The 21,596-nt window shown below is 42.3% G+C and overlaps 1 protein-coding gene across 6 annotated transcripts in view; it reads left to right on the plus strand.

Annotated features, from left to right (window-relative positions):
* The window catches only part of ATXN1 (ataxin 1), a 275,271-nt gene extending 259,058 nt beyond the window's left edge, over positions 1-16,213 (plus strand). For all 6 annotated transcript variants that reach the window (XM_067568370.1, XM_067568372.1, XM_067568368.1 and 3 more), the window contains one exon: positions 14,275-16,213. In XM_067568370.1, the coding sequence (XP_067424471.1) occupies positions 14,275-14,805 (531 nt within the window). In that variant the 3' untranslated portion in view covers positions 14,806-16,213. The remainder of the gene's footprint in view (positions 1-14,274) is intronic.
* Positions 16,214-21,596: the final 5,383 nt, after the last annotated feature.

Below are 21,596 nucleotides of genomic sequence, written 5' to 3' on the forward strand. Positions count from 1 at the left end.
TTATCTTAAAGCATTTGTGCCTTTATTTTCCACGTTCTGAAAATGTTTGTCGTTGGCCTGATCTTTGGGACCACTAAAAACAGCCAAAGTAGCTTAAGAAAGTTTTAATACACAAAGGAGGAAGAAACTTGGCCAGAAAGCATACATTCAGTCCACAAGTTAACAATTCCGCCCCTTTTATTAGGTAGTTTCTATCTTGTTGTTTGTGAAAGAAACTATAGCAACAAGCCCCTAACCTAAATTTCTTCCGTGTCTGCGTTGCTGTGTAAAATCCACTGCAGTCTGAGTGACGCGGATGACATTTCATATAAATTGGTGTTCACAGCATGTATCACAGGCATTCCAGTGCCAGGGTGTGTGTTTCCTGAACAACGGGAATTGCTTCCACTAAATAATGAGTCAGGCTGCGGATTAAAACGATTAAATGATTTAGATGAATCATTCATAGATATTCTTTGACTCCCTTGAAAAGTTTTGACTTTTTTCACAAATGGTTTTTACAACACTGGAATATAAAGGAACTCAGCAGCACCCTGAGATGTGCTTGGAGAGGGGCATATGTTTTATTTTCTTGCTTTACTGTTTCAAATGCTAGAAACATGGAGACATGATTTTAAAACAGTCACACTTCTCTCCTAAGAAAATACAGCAAGGCTGGGTGATTCACATGGAGTCAACTTTTTTAAAAAATGTATGAAGAAAAAAAATGCAGGATATGTTCACTTAGGCCCCACTTTGGGGAGGTACTAAAGTTTCATTGTTTACAAAAATCAGCTGTTTTTTTAACCACGGTTTTGTTAGGGGCAGTTGTCTAAAAGAGAGGCAATTCCTAATTTTCTTCTTTCTAAAACGTGTCCCATCTGTAACAGAGAGCTGTATCCTGTTTGTTTGAACATCATTACTGAACCATGGAAATTCCTCAGTGGTTAGCATCCTGCCATCTTTGTTCTTCAACTACCTGCAATTTTGAAGGGTTGCTTTAATGAATTACATGTTAAGTACATGCCTACATATTAAATCCTGTAGAAAATAGTTAGACATGTAATGCAAGCATTGCTTATATCCAGATGAAGTGAGAGTCAGGGCATGTTTATACTGACCGCGGCAAAGTCGCCATCGCTGCCAGATCGATCTTTCTGGATCGATTGAGCGGTCAGTGAGACCCGCTTAATCAATCAGGAAGTCGGCTGAGTAAAACCACCCCCTCAAGTAGCGCAGCGCAGTGAAGACACCGCGCAGAAGGGAAGCCCAGTAGTTGACGGGAGTTACGCATGCTACACTGCGTAGTTTGCCTAACTCCCGTCGACTGCTGCCGAATCTCCAGGTAAGTGTAGACCAGGGCTTAGTGAGCAGATGTACTTTTCACTGAACAAGAAATACCTCTTTGGAAGGTACATGGGACATGTTTGAGAGAAAATGAAAGGAGACCAATAGAAATGGAAAAGAAGAAGGAAAGATATAGAGAATAGGTAGTAAAACCAAAGAGAACTAATAGACTAGTAGATTCATAGTCAGCCAGTTGATGCACATCTAGATATTCACTGTGCAGCCCGCAACTTCCCATTTAAATCATCACAAGCTACTGGGTGCTCAGCACTGTTGAAAACCAAGCCACTTATTTAGTTCCTTGTATATGGATTTAGGAACCTAACCTTAAAAATCTTGGTTCTGGAATATTTTCTATACTGTGAAGTATCAATGATTGGTGGTATATACCATCTATAATTCATAGAGTTTAAGGCCAGAAGGGACCATTATGGTTATCTAATCTGATCTCCTGTATAACACAAATCATAATCCATTGATAGATATTGGTTACAACTACAATTTTTTGCTGTTTGTAATTTTTTGTTGAGACTGTTCTAAAAAGTATTGTCTGACCTGTCATTATTATTATTATTATTTATTTATATTACAATAACACCAAGCAGATCATTTATACTTTTTAATGTTTCAGCACTGTTTTTAAAAAAGAAACAAGTACTTACTGCTTGTAACCTGCATCTTTCTAAATTCTTTATATACACTTATTTTATTAGGAAGATACTGTGCCTAGGGAATTTCTAAAACGCCAATCATTGGCCTTGTCATACAAGTATATAGTATATATTTATGGATGATTTAAGAAGTTCATTTAGGCATGATCTACAGAGTCTTAATCTGTAGCCGTCTGCTTTTGCATACTAGGGATTTACAGTGTAAACCCCTAATATGCAAAACGTAAATCTAAGCAAAATGTGATGGGGCGTCTTGGTTCATTGGGCTGGTAGGGCTGCACAGTGAGTCCCAGGAGAGCAGAAAGCACCTTGTGTCACTCTTAAGCTGTCCTTTCTGCACAAAATTGGAGAGGAATTGATTGGCTCCAAAGGGAGCTGCTTCCAGCCCTACTTGGCAAGTGGGTGCCACTGGGGTGAAGGAGAAGTAATTGGGAGAACGGAAGGGGTCCTGGATATCTCCCCCACTACCAAACATGGTTATGAAATATCACAAATCTTTGTATGCAGTGTTGTTGTATCTGTGTTGGTCCCAGGATATTAGAGAGACAAGGTGGATGAGGTAATACCTTTTATTGGACCAACTTCTGTTGGTGAGAGAGACAAGCTTTCTATCTTACAATAGAGCTCCTCTTCTTGTACCAAAAGAAGAGTTCTGTGTAAGCTAGAAAGCTTGTCTCATTCGCTAAAAGAAGTTGGTCCAGTAAAGGATATTACCTCACATCTTGTCTCTCTAACAAGAAGTCTTTAGTATTTAGAACAGTGGTCTCCAAAATGTGGGGTGTGCTCCTCTGGGTGGCATGGAGGAATGTTCAAGGGAGCGTGGCAGGGCCCAGAGGGTGGGGAGGGAGCGCCGCCCAGCCCAGCTCCGGCCCCAGCCAGAGCTTCACTCCACCCCCAACCCCGCCTCCAGCTCTGCCCTCAATCCCTCCATGCCCACAGCCCAACTCTGCCTCTATCCCCAGCTCTTCCCTCATCCCCAGTTCTGCCGCCACCTCTGCCGTCAGCCCAAGGTCCACTGCTGAGCCAACTGTACAGTAATGGAGGAGGGGCGCAGATAGATTCCATTACTGGTAAGAGGGATGCAACAGGAAAAGTCTGGGCACCACTGATTTAGAAGCCACTTTCAAAACCAGTTTTGCATCAATTTAATTTTAATGCCGGAAATGGATTTTAAGCCTGGATGAAACCATTAAAATGTCTAGTCTGATCTCCTGCATGATACAGGCCATAGAACCTCACCCCATGATTCCTGCATCAAAACAGCAACATAAAATGCCAGTCTTCATTTTACAGACACAGTGATTTGAACCCTAGGAGCACAATAAGCATTTTAAACCTCAGGACAAACGAAGAGGAGGAGAAAGAGCAAAGAGACATTCACTCCTTTTATCTAAAAAATATAGTTTGAAAATATTGAGTCAATTTTAATTTAAAATCATTATTACACTCATAACAGTGATATACAAGCTTGCAAGCCCTCTGTGAGGTTTCTTTCAAATGAGTCTGTGTATCTAGACAGGCTGTGTGCTATTGCATGCTCAATGGCTTGGAAATTAGATGGGTAACCTTTAGTTCATTCATATCATTTAGATGTCCTCCTGCTTTTTACCATTAAGCAAATTAGATTTAAATAATTAGAGCAAGATCTTGCCCTTGTGTGAGAAGAACCACACAGGAGAAAGGGAGGTTTTCGAGCAGAACAATGGCAGTTGTGATGTGGCCTGCGTAAAAGCCATCCTTGCCAGTTGCATATCTCAAGGTCAGGCGATAGACACAATGCATTACCATAGATGCCATTTTTTTAAAAATTGGAGTTTGCTGCTCTACAAGAGCTGAGACCTGCAAGCTGTGGCACGCACTGGCTCCAGCAATGTATATGAATACGTTAGTAATCCAAGACTTCAGTGGGTGAGGTAGTATTTTTTACTAGACCAACTTCTGTTGGTGAGAGAGGGAAGCTTTCGCGCTTACACACAGCTCTTCTTCAGGTCTGGGAAACTTGCGGCTCAGAGTGTCACAGCTAAATACAAGGTGGAACAGATTGTTTAGCATAAGTAGTTAACACACATTTCAAGGGTCCATTTAAGGTGAAGTGTTCACACCCTTCAGTCATGGGGGGGAATTGAAGGGTGGGGTTGTTAGTGGGTTATAGATTTTTGTAATAAATCCAGTGTGTCTGTTCAGTCCATGATGTTTAGTGTTTAGCAAAGTTAATGAATTTAAGATCCCAGGCTCGTCTTTTGAAAGTATTATCCAGGTTTCCTTCGAGGACTGATAGGTCATATATAGAATGATTGCTTTGTGAAAAGTGTTCGCCCATAGTTGATAGGGTGTTTTTGCCTTTTATCATTTCCCTGTGTGAGTTCATTCAGGAGCGTAGTGATTGTCTGGTTTCACCCACGTTGTTGTTGGGGTATTTAGGGCACCATTGGCCCATGCCATGCCCCCCACCCCACTACCATGCTGGCCGGTCTGCCCCAGGTCCCAGAGCACCCCCAGCTCCGGAGGGCCGCTGACCCATGCCACACCACAGCACCAGCCCTCCCCATCCCCAGGCCAGCCGGTCTGCCCCAGGCCCTGGAGCGCTACTGGCCAGAGAAACCCCAGTCCCCAGAGCGCCACCGGCCCATGCCACAGCGCCGACCCACTCCGGCCCCAAGCTGGCCAGTCTGCCCCAGCTGGGCAGCCGCCTGCACCCCAGCCCCCGCCCACTTCAACGGAGAGGCTGGCTAAGATTGCTGCTGGGGGCTGAATGTGGGCGGGACCATGCCTGGCTTTCAGAGAAGCTAAGCCTTCCCTGGCCTTATAGACCCAGCGCTCATGGTGGTAGGTGACAACTAGGGGTGTGTGGTCAGAGGAGTTTTTATTTCCGTTTTGAAGCTGATTCTCTTGGGGTATTTGGGTATTGAGAAGCTTGAGCTGCATGTTGAAGACAGAAAGACAATGAAGACATTCAAGAAGGGAGAGGAGATGTGGTCAGAGAGGTGGGAGAAGATGAACTTGGTAGCAGCATTTTGGATAGACTAGACCTAGATAGAAAGAAGGAGAGGTCAGAGAAGTGGGCATTACCAAGCATATGCTGGTATTGGGGTAATTGGAATAGAACAAAGGGCATTTTTGGAGATAATGGAAAAGCAGGATTTGAGGAGGGTTTACATGTGAGTGGAGAAGGAATGAGGGGGAAGTGAGACAGCTCTCTCTTTCTTGCATCACACTTGGGGAACTTGAGCTCATGACAACTATTACTGATATTGTGCCATAGGTTAGACTGTAAGTCTGCAAATCTGAAGCCAATTTACAAGGAGGGTAAGAATCATTCAAATGGAGAAACAGAAACACAGAGAGGTTAACTGACTCTTGAAAGGTCACCAAGCAGATAAGTGGCAGAACTGGGAATAAAACCCACATCTCTAATATCTCCATCCTTTGCCCTAGGTACATTAGTCTTCCTATAAATATTCATTTGGTTGATATTCAGGAGGATACCAGAATTGTTCTTTGAGTAGTGCCCCTGTTGGCGCTCCACTTCAGGTGTGCATGTACTCCTACGCCTTTGATCAGAGATTTTTGGTAGCAGTGCCCATTCTGCCTACACATGCACCATATACATCCTCCTGCCCCATACTGAGGCTATATAGGGCTGCACGGGTGAACTGCCATCAATTCCTTCTCCACTGTCTTCGGCCAGAGATGGAGTCTAGCATGTGTCTGTTTGCTTTGTACCCATTTCCACCTTTTATTAGTGTTTCAGCTATGTAGTAAGCTTTTAGTAGTAGTAGGTTTAGTATCTTATAGTTGGAACATTTGTTCCCCTTTTCTTTTCTTAAATAAATAAACAGTACATTTTTGTATTTTTCTTTTTCCCCTATTGAGGGGCTTGAACAATTTTTCTTCTGCTGGGGATGCTGGGCTCCCCAGGATTTAAAAGTTGCCTATCTTGCCGAGAAGCAATCCCTGTTAGTAATGGGTACTCCCATTGCACTTGTTGCTTGGGAGACTCTCACATTCTCAGCAAGTGTAAAATCTGCTCTTCTTTTAAGATAAGATCCAGTAGAAACAAGGAAATTAAGTATAGATTATTAATGATGGAGCAAGCCTTAGAACAGGTTTTGAACCCAGATACAGAGAACCCCCTTTTTACAGGGAGCCTCCGCATCTGTTAGTGCCGCCTCATCATTGAGATCATGGTCACCAAGAACTTCCAAGGGGAAGACAACACTTAAACCCCAGTCTCCAACACTGCCGATGATTGAAGAACCGATAACCGTACCACCCATACTGAGAGCATCCCACTCCCAGCTTAAGAAATCATGTTAAGATTTCAGCTACGATCCAAGTAGTAAAAGGTGTGATACCAAAGACTGCTATTACCAAGAGACCAGGTTCAGTGGAATCCCTGACCTCCTTGGTACCGACGTCAATGCCTTGCACAACAGCCTCTGCAACACCATTAGTGTTGGTACCGAGTTCTGTTGTGCTTCTGCTACTGCAGGATTTCTGGTACACAAAAGACCTTATGGTACCAAATGAGCTTGAGTTTCCACTCCTTGCAAAATCTGGATGCCTCTCGTTACCAAGGTTGCATGGATCATTGACTGCTTATGTTTCTGGGAGACCTACTTCTCCATTTTCAGCTGTCCACAAGGAGGCGTTGTCACCTCTGATACAATATGTGGAGAATCTACAATTTATTCCAGGAACTATTATTCCCCATTGCAGATGCAACAGAGGGAGGACACCAGATCCCTGCCTTCCAACACATGTGATGACCAATGTTGGATTCCTTCCCCATGCCTTATAGTCTCCTTCTTTGGCCTTACTGGGCTCCAGGGGCAATGTACTGCTAGCAATTTAGAGGACCTCAACTCAGTCTTACAGGGAACATAGAAGACTTCATTCTCCGGTACCATCCATCCCTTCTCCCCATTCTGAGCTGGAGGAGACTTTTGAGGAGCAAGAGCCAAGAACAGACGAGAAGGTTATCCGCCTCACAAATATATCCTCATCATCACCGGATGAGGTAGTCATGCCGCCACCACCATCATTAGCTGATTACTTGACAATTCTAGGTCCTGATGGGTCACTGATGTGTTGCAAATTCCCCTGGAAGAAGTCCAGGATTCCCATCACCAGCTCATGGACATATTGCACACCTTTACCTCAGCATGTGTAACATTGCCAATTAACAAAGCCCTCCTGGAGCCATTCAATTCCATTTGGCAAACTCCAGCAACAGCTCCCTTTACATGCAAGAGAGCTGATTAAAAAAACAAGCCTGTATTCTGGACAGGGATTCTGATTTTATTTATTTTCTCATCCAGCACAAAACTGTGGTCATGGATGCAGTCAATGAAAGGGCAGGCAGCATACCCCCAAAACAGCCCCTTATTATAAGGAATAGAAATGTCTAGACTTGTTTGGTCATAAGAGCTATTTGTCAGCAACACTTCAGTTCAGATAGCTAAATATGACTACCTTAGCTACGAGAAGTGTATTGCTTTTATTGATCATTTAGCACAGAAAGATCAAGAACAGTTCATCACCATAACCAAAGAGGGTCTTTTTGCAAAAACTTCACTGCAGGCTTCATTCAATGGGATGGACACTGCAGCCAAGTCTGTTTCCTCCGCAGTAGTAATGATGCAAGCTTCCTGGCTTCAGACTGGGTTTCCATGTGAGGTACAATTGACTGTGGAAGATTTACCTTTTGATGGCCAGAAGCTTTTCGCAGATTCCATGGATGACACACTTCATATACCAAAGGACTCTAGGGCAACACTTAGATATTGAGGGATATACACATCTGCAAATAAAAGGATGTTTAGCAGGTCTCAGTTGGTACAAAGATCCCATATTCCTCAATTTTCCGCTTTCCCTAGGCCACTGGAACCATAGGCTAAAAGGTTGAGGTTTTCAAAAACAAAATCCCTGCAACTACCTCAACAGTTTCATTCCAGCCTTCAACATTATCCAAACATCAGTTTTTATGGTTTCATTGAGTCCAAGTCACCCAATGGCCTGGTTTTGTCAGCCACACAACACAACCCCCCTTCCTCAATTTGAATACCACCTCTCTCTATTTCATCAAGCATGAGAGGGTATAACATCAGACAGATGGATATTTGGAGACCATTACTAAGGATTATACTATCCAATTATATCCCGCCCTTCCAACTTTCTTCCCTATTCTTCTTCAGTGACCCTTCTTGTGAGCAATTGTTGACACAGGCGATCTCATCACTTCTAAGTCTAGAAGCCATAAAACCAATCCCACTTCAACACGGGGGAAAAGGGTTCTATTCAAGATATTTTCTGATGCCCAAGAAAAACGGGGGTTGGAGGCTGAGACTAGGTCTCAGACAATTGAACAAGCATGTCAGACATCTGAAATAGTAGCTATGGTGTCCCTTCCTGAAATTCTCTCCCTCAGAGATGCGTACTTCCACATAGCGATTCATTCTTCTAACAAAAGATTTTGTTTTACTTTCAATCACAATCATTACCAGTCCTGGGTCCTGCCCTTCAGCCGGTCATCCGCCCCAAAGATGTTTTCAAAAGTGATGGAGTTTGTAGCTGCCTATCTCTGTTGTCTAGGAGTAGCTGTCTTTCTCTACCTCAATGATTGGTTCCTCAAGGGTTGGTCATATAGGGAGTGCCTCGTATTAAATGAGGATATTGATATAATAGCCATCACAGAAACTTGGTAGTCTGAAGATAATCAATGAGACACGGTAATACCAGAGTACAAAATATATCAGGAGGACAGAATAGGTTGTGCTGGTCAGGGAGTAGTACTATATGTGAAAGAGTGTCCAGTCAAATGAAGTAAAAATCTTAAATGAACCAAACTGTAGCATAGAATCTCCATGGATAGTAATTCCATGCTTGAATAATAAGAATATAGCAGTAGGGATATACTACCGACCACCTGATCAGGATGGTGATAGTGACTGTGAAATGCTCAGGGAGATTAGAGGCTATAAAAAAAATTTCAAAACCTCAATAATAATGGGGGATTTCAACTACATGGCACCTCAGGATGGGATGCAGAGAGAGTTTCTTGACACCTTAAATGACTGCTTCTTGGAACAGCTAGTCCTGGAACCCACAAGAAGAAAGGCAGTTCTTGATTTAGTCCTAAGTAGAGCACTGGTCCTAAGTGGATCTGGTCCAAGAAGTGAATATAGCTGAACTGCTTGGTAATATTGACCATAACATACTAAAATTTAACATCCCTGTGAAGGGGGAGGAGGTAAGTTCATGGAGGATAGATCCATCAATGGCTATTAGCCAAGATGGGCAGGGATACAAACCATGCTCTAAAATGTCCCTAACCTCTCTTTGCCAGAAGCTGGAATGGACAACAGGGGTTGGATCACTTGATGATTCTGCTCATTCCCTCTGAAGCACCTGGCATTGGCCACTGTCAGAAGACAGGATACTGGGCTAGATGGACCATTGGTCTGACCCAGTATGGCCGTTCTTATGTTCTTATATGGTTGGCAATTCAAACAACTTCACTGTTCTGAAATCTAGGCCTGCAGATAAAACTCAAGAAATCCATCTTGACCCCTACACAACAAATTCTCTTTATAGCAGCGCTTCTGGATTTGATAAGAGGCAGAGCTTATCTCCCTCCCTCCTTGTTCTAAAGAACAAAAGCGTGAAAGAGAGTGAAGCTCAGCCCTCAGGTTCCAGCAAGGACATGTCTGCAACTGCTGGGACACACGGCAGCTTGTGTTTTTTGGACACAAAATGCCAGGTTGCATCTTCAATGTCCTCAGGGTAGCTCAGGACTGTTTATGTACCCAACAAACACAGTCTTAACAAGCAGGTTATCTGTACCCCTATACTACAGTCACTCATTCGGTGGATGAATCCAGCCAAAATTTGTGCAGGAATCCTGTTAAACCAGAATCCCCCTACAGTCCTATTAACATTGGACACTTCCCTCTTGGGATGGGGAGCACATTTGGGTCCTCACACAGTCCAATGCAAATGGCCACAACAGGAACAGTGCCTGTACATCAATCTGTTGGAATTAAGGGCAGTCAGAAATGCTTTCCTCCACTTTCTTCCTATTCTCAAAAACAAGTCCGCCAAGATCAGAACAGACAACACAGCATGCATGTACTATATCAATTGTCAGGGCAGAGCACATTCCCCCTTACTCTGCAGTGAAGCAATAAATCTGTGGAACTGGTACCTAGCCAATCAGATAGTCACGTTGACTTCTTACCTTCCAGGTATACAAAACATCATGGCAGATGACCCAAGCAGACATTTCTCCCTAAATTACGAATGGGAACTGGACTCTTGAGTCCTCAACAAAATATTCTTAGCTTGTGGCTTTCCAGAGGCCGACCTTTTTGCCCTGACAACCAACACAAAGTGCAGGAAATTTTGTTCCAAAGTGGGGCTTGATCACAAATCTCTAGAAGATACTTTCCTCATTATAGAGTCTTTTCTATGCATGTCCTCCAACTCCATTGCTCTTAAGGTTCTTATCAAAATCAGAAAGGACCAAGCCAAAGTCATTTTGATTGCACCAACTTGACCAAGATAAGTTTGGTTTCCTTGTTTCATCAAACTCACCTCTTGCCCTCTGTGGTGGCTCTCAATTAAATATTGACTGTTGACTCATGATGTGGGTCAGACATTTCACACAAGTCTGAATATCCTGCAACTCCCAGTTTTGTTCCTCAGTGTTTCTTGGGACTAGAGATCACATGATCATCAGAAGTATTAAAGGAATCTACTAGACATACTTACCTTCAGAAATGGAAAAAGGATAACCTTTGGTGTAACTGGTGCCATCTTTCTCCTATCCAGTCATCTCTTTTCTCAAGCTTGGATTAGCTGTTGGAATTGAAAATTTCAGGCCTTTCTATGAGTTCCATCAAGGTTCACCTAGCGGCAATAACAGCTTTTCATGTGCCAGTAGAAGGTTTCTTGGTATTCGCTCATCTGACCACAATGAAATTCTAAAAGGACTTATCTTTTTCCGCAGATTAGAGCCCCTACAGCGCTTTGGGATTTCAACCCGTTTCTTTACCGTCTCATGAAACAACTCCTTAGGTCATTAGCTATATGCTTGCTGTTATGTCTGTCTATGATATTGGTTCTCAAACTAGCAGTCAAAACTGTGACCCGTCTATGCCCAGGGTAGCCACCTGATAATGCCAAGATCAGGGCAGGCTGCAAAAGGACAGCAGATTCTCCCAGCACTGGTGGGTGACACTGAAGCCTGGCTTCCCAACCAGGCACAAACTGCTTCTGATTCCCCTCGCTGGTTATCAAGAAGCCAGTCCACAAATGCCCACAGCCCCCTTTACTGCATTCCAGTTCCTGGTTCTCAAATCAGCACTAGGTCCAGTAAAGAGACCAGTTATTTAAACTCTATGCTCTTTACTAAAAAGGTTCCCTCTGACCCCAAGGGGTCAGCCACAGCACCAGTCCAATATAAGTTTGGATCTTACCTAAAATACCACGCTGCCAGCCAATCCTTTAGTAACTAAAGCTAAAGGTTTATTGTAAAAAGAAAGAAATAAACCATGAGAGAAATGTTAAAGGATTAGAGCAATCACATACATACAAATGATTAAAAGTCCATATACATCAGGTTTCTGGAAGAAATGTGGAGTTGCAGGCTTGTATAGTTTCCTCTGGTACACATCATGTACCTGGATGGGTCTAAGTCCTTCGGTTCAGTTACAAAATGAATTGATCCAGAGGTAGGTCTGTGTCTGCAGCTGGATAGGAACATAGACAAAATGGTTTCTGGGGTTTGATCTTATATACCCTTTGTCCCTGGCCATGCGGCCTGTGGAAACTTACAGGAACTAAAATGGAGTCCAGAGTCACATGGGACAATCCTGGTAACTCTTCAGGTGTGCCTTTAGTTTCTTCCTGGGCCCCTTGCATCCATGAGTGTCTTAATGGGCCATCAAGCAGGCTATTGTTCTGCCGCCTCTCTGTCTGGGGTGTGTCCCAGCCAGCCAAATTGACATACAGAAATATCAAATACATTCATAACTTCCATTTCACATATAATACGTGAATGAGTATTATTATCTTATTCAGCACGATGTATCCCTTCTAACAGTACCTAACATGATATATATCACATGAATTATCATGATTCTGCCATACTGATGTCACACAATATACTAAATGCCCACCCCCCCCCCCCACTCAAGCCAACCTGCGTGACAGGAACCACTCAGAGGGTCACAACGTAATTATGTGGGGGTCACGAGCTGTGAACTTCCAGCTAGGCACGGGGCTGTGAGCCTCCCTGCTTCCTCCTGGTGGAGGAATGGGGGGAGAGGAGGGGGGGCAGAGAGAGGGTGAGCAGTGACATACAGATACTGCTTATCTCCCCCCCCCCCCAACATTCCTCCACGCCCCCTTAGGGCTTTGGGGGGGGAGGGAAATGAGGAGCAACACCAGGGCTGCTCCCTGCATCCAGGTCACTTTCCCCACCTGGGCAGTGCTGTGAGGCGAGCATCAGGAGCTGCTGCTCTCTGCCCTCCCCTTATGCGGCCCAGGTGGGGAAAGTGACCTGGATGCAGGGAGCCCTGAAGTTGCATCTCACTGCCCCCCTGGGATGCAGGGCAGAGCAGCATTTGAGAGGGGAGCAAGCAGCAATACCAGCTGCTCCATGCATACAGCTCAGTTTACCCATGTGGGTGCAGAAGGGGGTTGCAGGGATTGGGTTGAAGAGGGCACAGTGCGGAGGTTAGGGGTGAAGGAGGAGTGGGGAGCCTTCAGTGGCCAGGAGTGAAGGGGGGCAGGGAGCCCAAGGGGGGGAGGTACTCATGGGGGCCAGGAGGTCACATTCTGGCTGTTTGAAAGGGGGGTCACGAATACAAAAAGTTTGAGAACCACTGGTCTATGAGGACTGCATTCTGGTGGCCATACCTTCTGCTTGAAGAGTTAGGGAGATGGGGGATCTAATGGTAGACCTCCCTTCTTCCCCAGGTAGAAGGAATTTTTAGGACCATCCAAAGTTCTTACCTAAGGTTTCCTCTGAATTTCATATCCACCTATTCATCGTCTGTATTTTTCCCTAAGCCGCATCAGTCTGCTTTTCATGCACTAGTTGTTAAGCAGGTGTTAGCCTTTTGCTTGGACAGGATGAGGCCATTCAGGAAGATCCCAAGACTCTTTGTTGCAGTTAGCTCTAAGGGAGTGCCTGTCGACACTCAGAGACTTTCGAAACAGATTATTGCCTGCCGGGGTTTTGCTGAGGTTACACCTCCCCTAAAAGTGATTTCATGCTCTACTAGATCACAGTCTGTGTTTGCAGCTCTGCTCCCAGATGTTCCAGTTGCTGAAATCTGCAGGGCTGCACCATGGCGCAGCTCGGTGCACACATTTTCCTACCACTGTGCCCTAATTCACAATGCAAGATCAAATGCAGTATTAGGCAACGCAGTTCTTTCTTCAGTGATGCAGTCTGTTCCAAAACAGATTAAAAATTACTGCTAGGGAGTCCCCTACAGTGGAGCATCCTCAGGGACACTACTCGAAGAAGAAAGTGAGGTTATTCACCTTGGGCAGTAACTGGAGTTCTTTGAGATCTGTGTGGGTGCTCTGCTACCTGCCCTCCTCCCTCTGCTTCGGAGCTGCCTCTGTGGGCTTTGCAGTAGAGAAGGAACTGAAGGTCACCCATGCAACCCTATATAGCCTTGGTACTGGCATGAGGATGTTTAGGTCACATGTACTGGCAGAACAAACATTGCTACCAAAACGCTCCGCTCAAAGGCGCAGGGCCATATGCACACCTGAAGTGGAGCACCCACAGGGACACACATCTAGAAGAACTCCACTGACTGCATAAGGTGAGTAAGTTCAATTTCTAAGGGTTATGGTGAATGTGAATGACAGGCTATATCATATAAAAGCACAATGAAAAAAGGATTAATAAATGGTATCCATACTCTTTATGCATGAACGTCGTTGCATGTCGCAGATGATAATAAAAAAAAGATCACACGCTGTTATGGTTTTGTGCTGTAGATGGGCTGATTTCAGAGGACTTGTTAATGCCCTTTTAACAAGGACAAACATTAAGTTTAATGTCCAATGCAGTGACATTATGGATACTGAATAGGCTTTTACATGCACATATATTTATCAATCTCTCCAGCTAAAACGAAAGAGCTGACTTTAATTGTATGTGGGCTGAGCACATACTAGAGTGGACCTATGTTTTCATATTCAAGTTTTCTCTCTCTCTCTCTCTCTCTCTCGTTTTCTTCTCTTTCTACAGGTCAGCGTTGAAGTCTTGGTCGAATACCCTTTTTTTGTATTTGGACAAGGCTGGTCGTCCTGCTGCCCTGAGAGAACCAGCCAGCTCTTTGATTTGCCATGTTCCAAACTCTCAGTTGGGGATGTCTGCATATCGCTTACTCTCAAGAATCTGAAGAATGGCTCTATTAAAAAGGGCCAGCCCATGGATTCAGCTAGTATCTTGCTGAAGCACTCAAAGAATGATAATCTAGCTGGAAGTAGACACAGGTATGTGGAGCAGGAAAATGGTATTAATCAGGGAAGTGCACAAATGTTAGCTGAGAATGGTGAACTGAAGTTTCTGGACAAAATAGGATTGCCTGCAGCACCCTTGCTCACCAAAACAGAACCCAGCAAGCCCACGGCAACGAGGAAAAGGAGATGGTCGGCCCCTGAAACACGCAAACTAGAGAAATCAGAAGAGGAACCACCTTTGACTCTTCCCAAGCCTTCTTTTATTCCTCAGGAGGTTAAGATTTGCATTGAAGGTCGATCTAACGTAGGCAAGTAAAGGCTGTTTGGGGAAAGGAAATTAGGCTATCCATCCCTTGTCATTTTTATCCAGATTACTGTACTGTAGACTAAATAACCCATTATTTACATGTTATCATCTTATTTTAGGTTTATGTTATAACCTTGTTGTTATAGTTGCAGCTGGTATTATGCAGGAGACTGGTGCATATGTTTTTCCACAAGTGTTTGTCAGTGACTAGGTTTATTAAGAGCTACAGAAGGGGCAGTATCTGCTTCACGCACCTTTAGTGGAAATGAATGTGTTGTCATGGCTCCTGTTTTCTGTCACCTAGTGTAAAACAGACTCCAGCTGTTCTTTTTTCTGTGAGGCGACGAGAAGGGAACTATAGCAGAGATAAACACCACTGCATGCATTGTGTGTGTTTCAGTCCCAAGGAGGGATTGCAGTTCCCTGGCAGGGTCATTAGGAGGTTCTCGCGTGCCAAGAGAACGCTAAGATCCCAACCCACACACATGATTAAAAAAGGATCAGAAAGTCTCTGACACGTTTCACAATCAAACCGACTCTTAGTCAAGGCTCTACAGTATATGTATTTCCCCCATGGGGTCCGACTGCACTGAATTTTATTCATAAAGTGACTGCCACGCAGATATTTCCTTAGTGCAGTTCCATTGCCAGAGTGTAACGTTCAGTAAGGTTCTACTCTTGCATTGTTACACAGCTAGTTTTTCTTAATGACATAGCAGGGGCAAGGGAAGCCTAACGTTCTTTGGATCCCCTAGCTAAGGGGGAACTCCTAGTTCTGTGCAGTGTTAGACAAATTGATTGGGTTATGCCATTGACATTTGCTTCCACAAGGTAGATGCATACTGCCCCTTTGAGAGCGCAGACATAAATTGTTTGCATTTAGATTGCAAATCTTTGTCTTTAACTCTAGTACTGTTTTTAGTTCATGACGATGGACAACTGGTGCCACTTTTTTCAAAATTCAGTGTGACACAAGGAATCGGACGTTGAAGATGAACATAGAATGTCTTTAAGCACTTAAAATGCTGTTCACGCTTTCTTGTCGAGCATCCTGGTCTAACACTCAATAAGTACTGTATCTCACTTTAATCTGTTTGAGAAAAAAAAGAATCTATTCAACACTGTTAACTACATATGACTATGTAGAGTTTTCTCACAAGCAGGATGTTGAAAGTTTTAATGTGGTTTCAAAGGGATGAATGTGAATTATTGAACTAGTATGTGACAGTCATTGTCCACAAAGGACTACTTAATAGGAGGCACTTTTAAAACTTTAATGCTTGAGAAAGAGTTAAAGGCATATGCGAGCTGACAGATGATAAAAGAATAAGAGAGAGGAAAAAGGAAAGAGGAAAAAAAATCATTATTGTCCAGTGTTTTTGAAAAAGATGGACTTTAAAGAATCTTGCAATTTGCACATCTTGAGTTTATCATTTGTGTGGTATTCCTGCAGTTTTTACCTAATAACGTTGTGGGGAAGGGAGGGGGACTGAGAGAGCATAAACAAATGTAGCAATTATTTACTAATCTGCCTAAACTCTAGGCCATTTTATAGGGTTATGTTCCTTTCAAAGTTCATTTTTGGTCTTTCTGCCATATCTGTCACACAGAACCAGGTCCTTGCAGGACAACTCGGAGCATTTTTCTTCACATACATTAAGAGAGTTTTCCAGAAGAGACATCTCTATACATAAGCAGGTTTTTTTTTTTTTTTTTAAATTGTTATTATTTTATTATTATTTGTTGCTGTTTTTAAATGACATTTTCCAGTTGAAATACAATCTAGATTTCAGAGTTTGGTACAAAACAGTAAGGGGCAACGGGAGTTTCACACAGTTAAGTCTTTTTTGTTCCCAGTAATCTGAAACAAAATTCGGGACGGATCCTTAGAGGTGCTGTGCACCTTTGGTTCCTGTTGAAGTCAACGAGAGGTGCAAATACTAAGCACTTCAGGTCTGAGCTGAAACCCATTGCAGTGAGTCCCATTGGTTTCAATGGTCTTTGGATTAGCCTTTATATTACTATTAGTTTTGTGATTAAGTTTGCATCCTTCAAGTACTTTTGAAGAAGCTGTACTAATAGGGAGAAGTAGGCTATAAAAGTGCTTAATTAGAGATACAGTATCTAAAATGAACAAATTTCGTAAAAATCTCATTTTTCCTGTCCCCTAAAATACAGCATTTCCAGCTCCTTTATTTACAAAAAATCTGAAAACCCCCAGCTTTTTGGTTCTTTTATTCGTTACTTGAAATTTAGCTCACACCAGAACTAATTGTTTTTATACCATTTTCTGGGGTGCACCAAAAACATTTAAATAAGCTTAAAATAGCTTGAAACTTTTCTTGAATTTCCTTGAATTTTATTAACCTCTCAGCAGGCTACCAAATAGCTGAGCAGGTTCATTCTCACAGACACACTGCTTATTTAGTGCTGTACTTTTTTTTAACGTTTCTGCTCAGAGAACTTGCTTAATCTTCCATATACTCCGCTCAGGGCACTTGCAATTTATTGTTGTTTTGTTTTGTTTTTTGTTATGTTTTAACCTTTGATGGTAAGAGGAATAGAAAGATGTGGGGCAGAATTAGATTTTAGTTCACATTAGTACCACTATATTCAATCTGAAATAAAACCACACACACACACACCTTTTTGGCTAATAAGGAAGCAGGGATCTTAAACTGACTGGATCTATTCTACTAACACTAACAATAAAAAAATAAAAACGTTTGGAGCAATAGGAATGTATTAGTTCTGTGCTTGTATTTCAGATTTAGGAATTCTGAAATAATTGGTTCCTTCCAAGCAATTGTCCCTTTTCGTGCTTTTGCTTTTTTAGGATGTGCAATATTTTATGTGCCAACTTACACCCACCCACATGGTGGTAGCTACTCTTCCACCTTTCACCTTTTTGTTTTCTTTCACAGTTTTCTCAAACCCCCTACCTCCTCCCCGAAAAGTATTTAGGGCCTTATATCTCCCTTGACTGGGAGTCAGAATCTGTATGTAGTTAACAAGTGTGGCACACATGATCGAGGGCCCTGGATGGTCCTTATTCTTTCAAATGTAAGTCCCTGGCCTCTGCAATATAAAGAAGAAGATCCAGAAAAAGGCTTAGTGGCTGTTCCCCCCAGTGAAGATTTTTAAAGGGGGGGAGGAAGAATCTGGTGAATGTGCGGGACCTGTAAATCACAAACAGTTCAGTCATGAGTAAATAACATAGTCTCTTACATGAGTGATAGCAACTTTCTACAGCATGAAAGTGTCATTTTCTCTTCAATCTATGCCTGTGTCTGTTACTTTATATATATATATATATATATATATATATATATATATATATATACACACACACATACACACACACACTTCACATGCACATGTATATGAATGTTACCATCTGCTTGATATGCAATGTGGGTGAAATTCACCCCCATGCCAAAAAAGCCAGCACAAAGCCTATCCACCACTTATGTCCCTAACTGGTGCATTAACCTGGTGCTGGCTCTCTGCACAGGAGTGTATTTCACCCTAAATGAACAGCTGGCTTAAAGTGGTGACTATTTTCAGTTGGCTGAATCTGGTTTGGCTCGTGGCATCTGGAGTTTGGCTCCAGCTGCCGTGAACTGACAGGCCCATGATCCCTTATTCACATGAATATTTCCTTAATCCAGTGGGGATAGCTCAAATGAGTAAGGGGCTGTCTACACTACAGCAGCACAGCTATAGCACTGCTGCTGTGTCACACTAGTGCCGGAGCGTACACACTTCCTATGTAGATGGAATGAGTTTTCCCCGTCAGTGTAGTGAATCCATCTCCCCAAGCTGCAGGGAGGGGGGCTAGGTAAGTGGAAGAATTCTAGCCGCACTTCCACTGGGTGGGGGTTAGTTCATTCTAACTACGGCGCTCAGGGCACGGAATTTTTCACAGCTCTAAGCAACAACGCTAGGCTGATCTAATTTTAAGTGTAGACCAGGCAGCTCAAAATCGGGCTGGAGGTGCACAATAAAAATAACGATCACAGGCATAGAAATATTTAGGTGAGTTCAGTGTAAAAGTAGTCATGTGCCTCTGTACAGTGTCTACTTGGCAATATTAACTGACATTTTTTTGGGGGGGTACCAGACCTGTTTAGTTTACAATGAAATCATACAATCACCAAGAATTTTAGTCAGGGGAAAATAAAAAAATAAACAAGAACCTCTTTATAGGGATTTCTAAAAAACCAATATATATCTCTATCTATCTATCTATATCTATATCTATATATATATGACTGTTCCTTATAGTGTTTAACTTAGGCATCGTTTCAGTTTGTCTGGGCCACATCATGGGGAATTTGGAGTTTGATGTCACTTACCTCAAGTCCTTTAGTTGAAACCCAAATTGGATTCTTGTTTGAACTATTTAATGATTTTGTACACTGTTGTTGTGGGGTTTTGTTTTTTTGTTTTGTTTTTTAATGTATGTTTGGGTGGGTGGGGGTTCCGTTTTTTTTAACCCCGTCGTCACTTCATTAAACCGTTCTGCTATTTTCTCAGCATCAGGAAGTGACATCACTGCTCGTTTCCCTAAAGCAAGGAACATTTAGAAACCTTTCACACCTCTTACTCAGGGATGGGGCTGGTGTATGTGTGGTACACTGATGTGACCAGAAGCAGCACTTTTACTGCTCTGGAGTAGGGATGTACAATTTCAAGGACAAGTTTGGATTTCCTGCATCTGGTGGATTAACTTTGTAGATATCACATAGATTGCAATACAAAAGCAGCAGATTCAAAGTGAACCATAGCTGTTAATTATCATAAAATTCACTCTTTGCACAGAGATTAGTTTTACTTAAAATGTTGCCAATATTACAAAAAATAAAAAATGGTGAAATCCTGTTAATACATGTGACTACTAAAAAGAAACAAACAGTTTCAGGGAGAACAAATCTTAACTATTTTTAAAACACTAATAGTGTTATTTCACTAACATTCACTAGGGTTCTTAGTATATAATGCCATGGGCACTAGACCACAGTCCTGCAAACATTTATGCATGTGCTTAATTGATTAGGCTGATTAGGCTTATTGAAGGCAGTGGGTCTATATATTAGCATTAATGTTAACTGCATATATAAGTGTTTACAGAAATTAGTGGCTGGATCATTTAGTGCCAGATTCTGATCTTAGTTATACGGCTATACATTTGGAGTAACTATTGATTTCAGTGGAGTTAGTCCAGATTTTCATGGATGTAACCAAGATCAGAATCTGACCTGTTGTTGTCACTTACGTTATGAAGTATACTCAAAAATGGCAAAGTGCAACCTGTAGTCTTCTAAAATAATTTCCACTTCTTCCTTTCCCATGACTGCAAACAGCACCAGCCCAGACAACAGCAAAGTCCAATCTGTGGACATACCCAGTGTTGATGTGAAAAGCAAAGAATTTATATTTTAACAGAGTGTGGTCAGTGCTTTTTTTTTTTTCATGGCTTTTTCCCCCCAATCCTCAAAATCCTGGAAAAAAAAAAAAAAAGAGTCCATATACACGCTTGCATGTATGAGTGTATATACGTGCGCGCGCACACACACACACACATTTATATACATATATATGACTATAAAAGCAAATGACTATTGTGTCTAGTTGATTTCCTCTCCTTTCCAAGGACAGTGTTGTGTTTTCTGTTGATAAGGAAATTCCAAACAAGTTGCACACCTCTACTCCAGAGTTAATTTCTTTTACATAGACGACCTCGCTTCAGATGTGTTACCTTACTGATAGGATCTTTTCTTGTAGCACTATACCTTGTGGGAATATTTTTTGATGTAAACCTAATTTGAGAAGCTTACAAAAAAACTTTTTTGAAGCACTCACATTGAGGAGTACAGGTAATGTTTTAAAAAATTGCACAAAAGAAAAATGAATGTTGGAATGATTCATTCAGTGTTTGAAAAAGAGATGGATCTGTTGAAACAGTGTGTTTCATACCTTGTTTGTAAAAAAAAAAATTTTTTTAAGTACAAAAGCAGAGAAAGGTTGAAAGTTACATGTTTTTTGTATATAGAAACTGTCACGGTTAAGATGATCTGATTTGTATTGGCTCTGGACAGGAAGAATTACTTAAAAGGCTCTTCAAGAACAACTATGCTTAATTTTCAGTTCATATCACATAAATCCCAATTCTGGGGAAGGGGGGAATGCTTCATGCTGTTTGTTCCTGCACTGAAAATATATCTTAAAGCATCCTGCATAGTTTAGGTTCTGAAGCCATTGTACCTTCTTTACTCCCTCTGGGATGATGTTCTACATTTTCAGCACTTCCTGTTCTAATCAACCCAAAGAATATAATATTGAACAAGAAGTGTTTATAACAAGGGATCCTAGCTTACCAGTAAATAAAAAATTAATATCCAACGAGACATGGCCTTTTGTACACACACCCTTCCCTCATTTAAACGGGGTAAAGACATGAATTTCAATTTTTCCAGATGTGCTCTGCGCTTGGACAGGTTCTTTCTCATTTGATTTAGAGATTCATATTATTCATAGGCCAAAATGAAAGAATCCTGGAGCAATTTCCAAGGAAAGGGCCCTTTCCTTGTCCAAAGATCAGATTGGACAACCGGAAGCCTACACACAGCGGGGATAAACAGTTAACTTTCAGAACCCTTCTCTCCCTCCCCTGATAGCCTGTAACACAAGCTTAAGTTCTGATACCCAGCGGTCACATGGGGGAAAATAATTACCTTAAAATGACCCCTTGACACCCAGAAGAATGGCCCCCAACTCTATTAGAATGAAGTGCATTC

This window comes from Emydura macquarii, unplaced genomic scaffold (genome assembly GCF_026122565.2).
Source record: "Emydura macquarii macquarii isolate MOO-44397 ecotype Brisbane River unplaced genomic scaffold, CSIRO-AGI_Emac_v2 contig_2890, whole genome shotgun sequence".
Classification (NCBI taxonomy): Eukaryota; Metazoa; Chordata; order Testudines; family Chelidae; genus Emydura; species Emydura macquarii.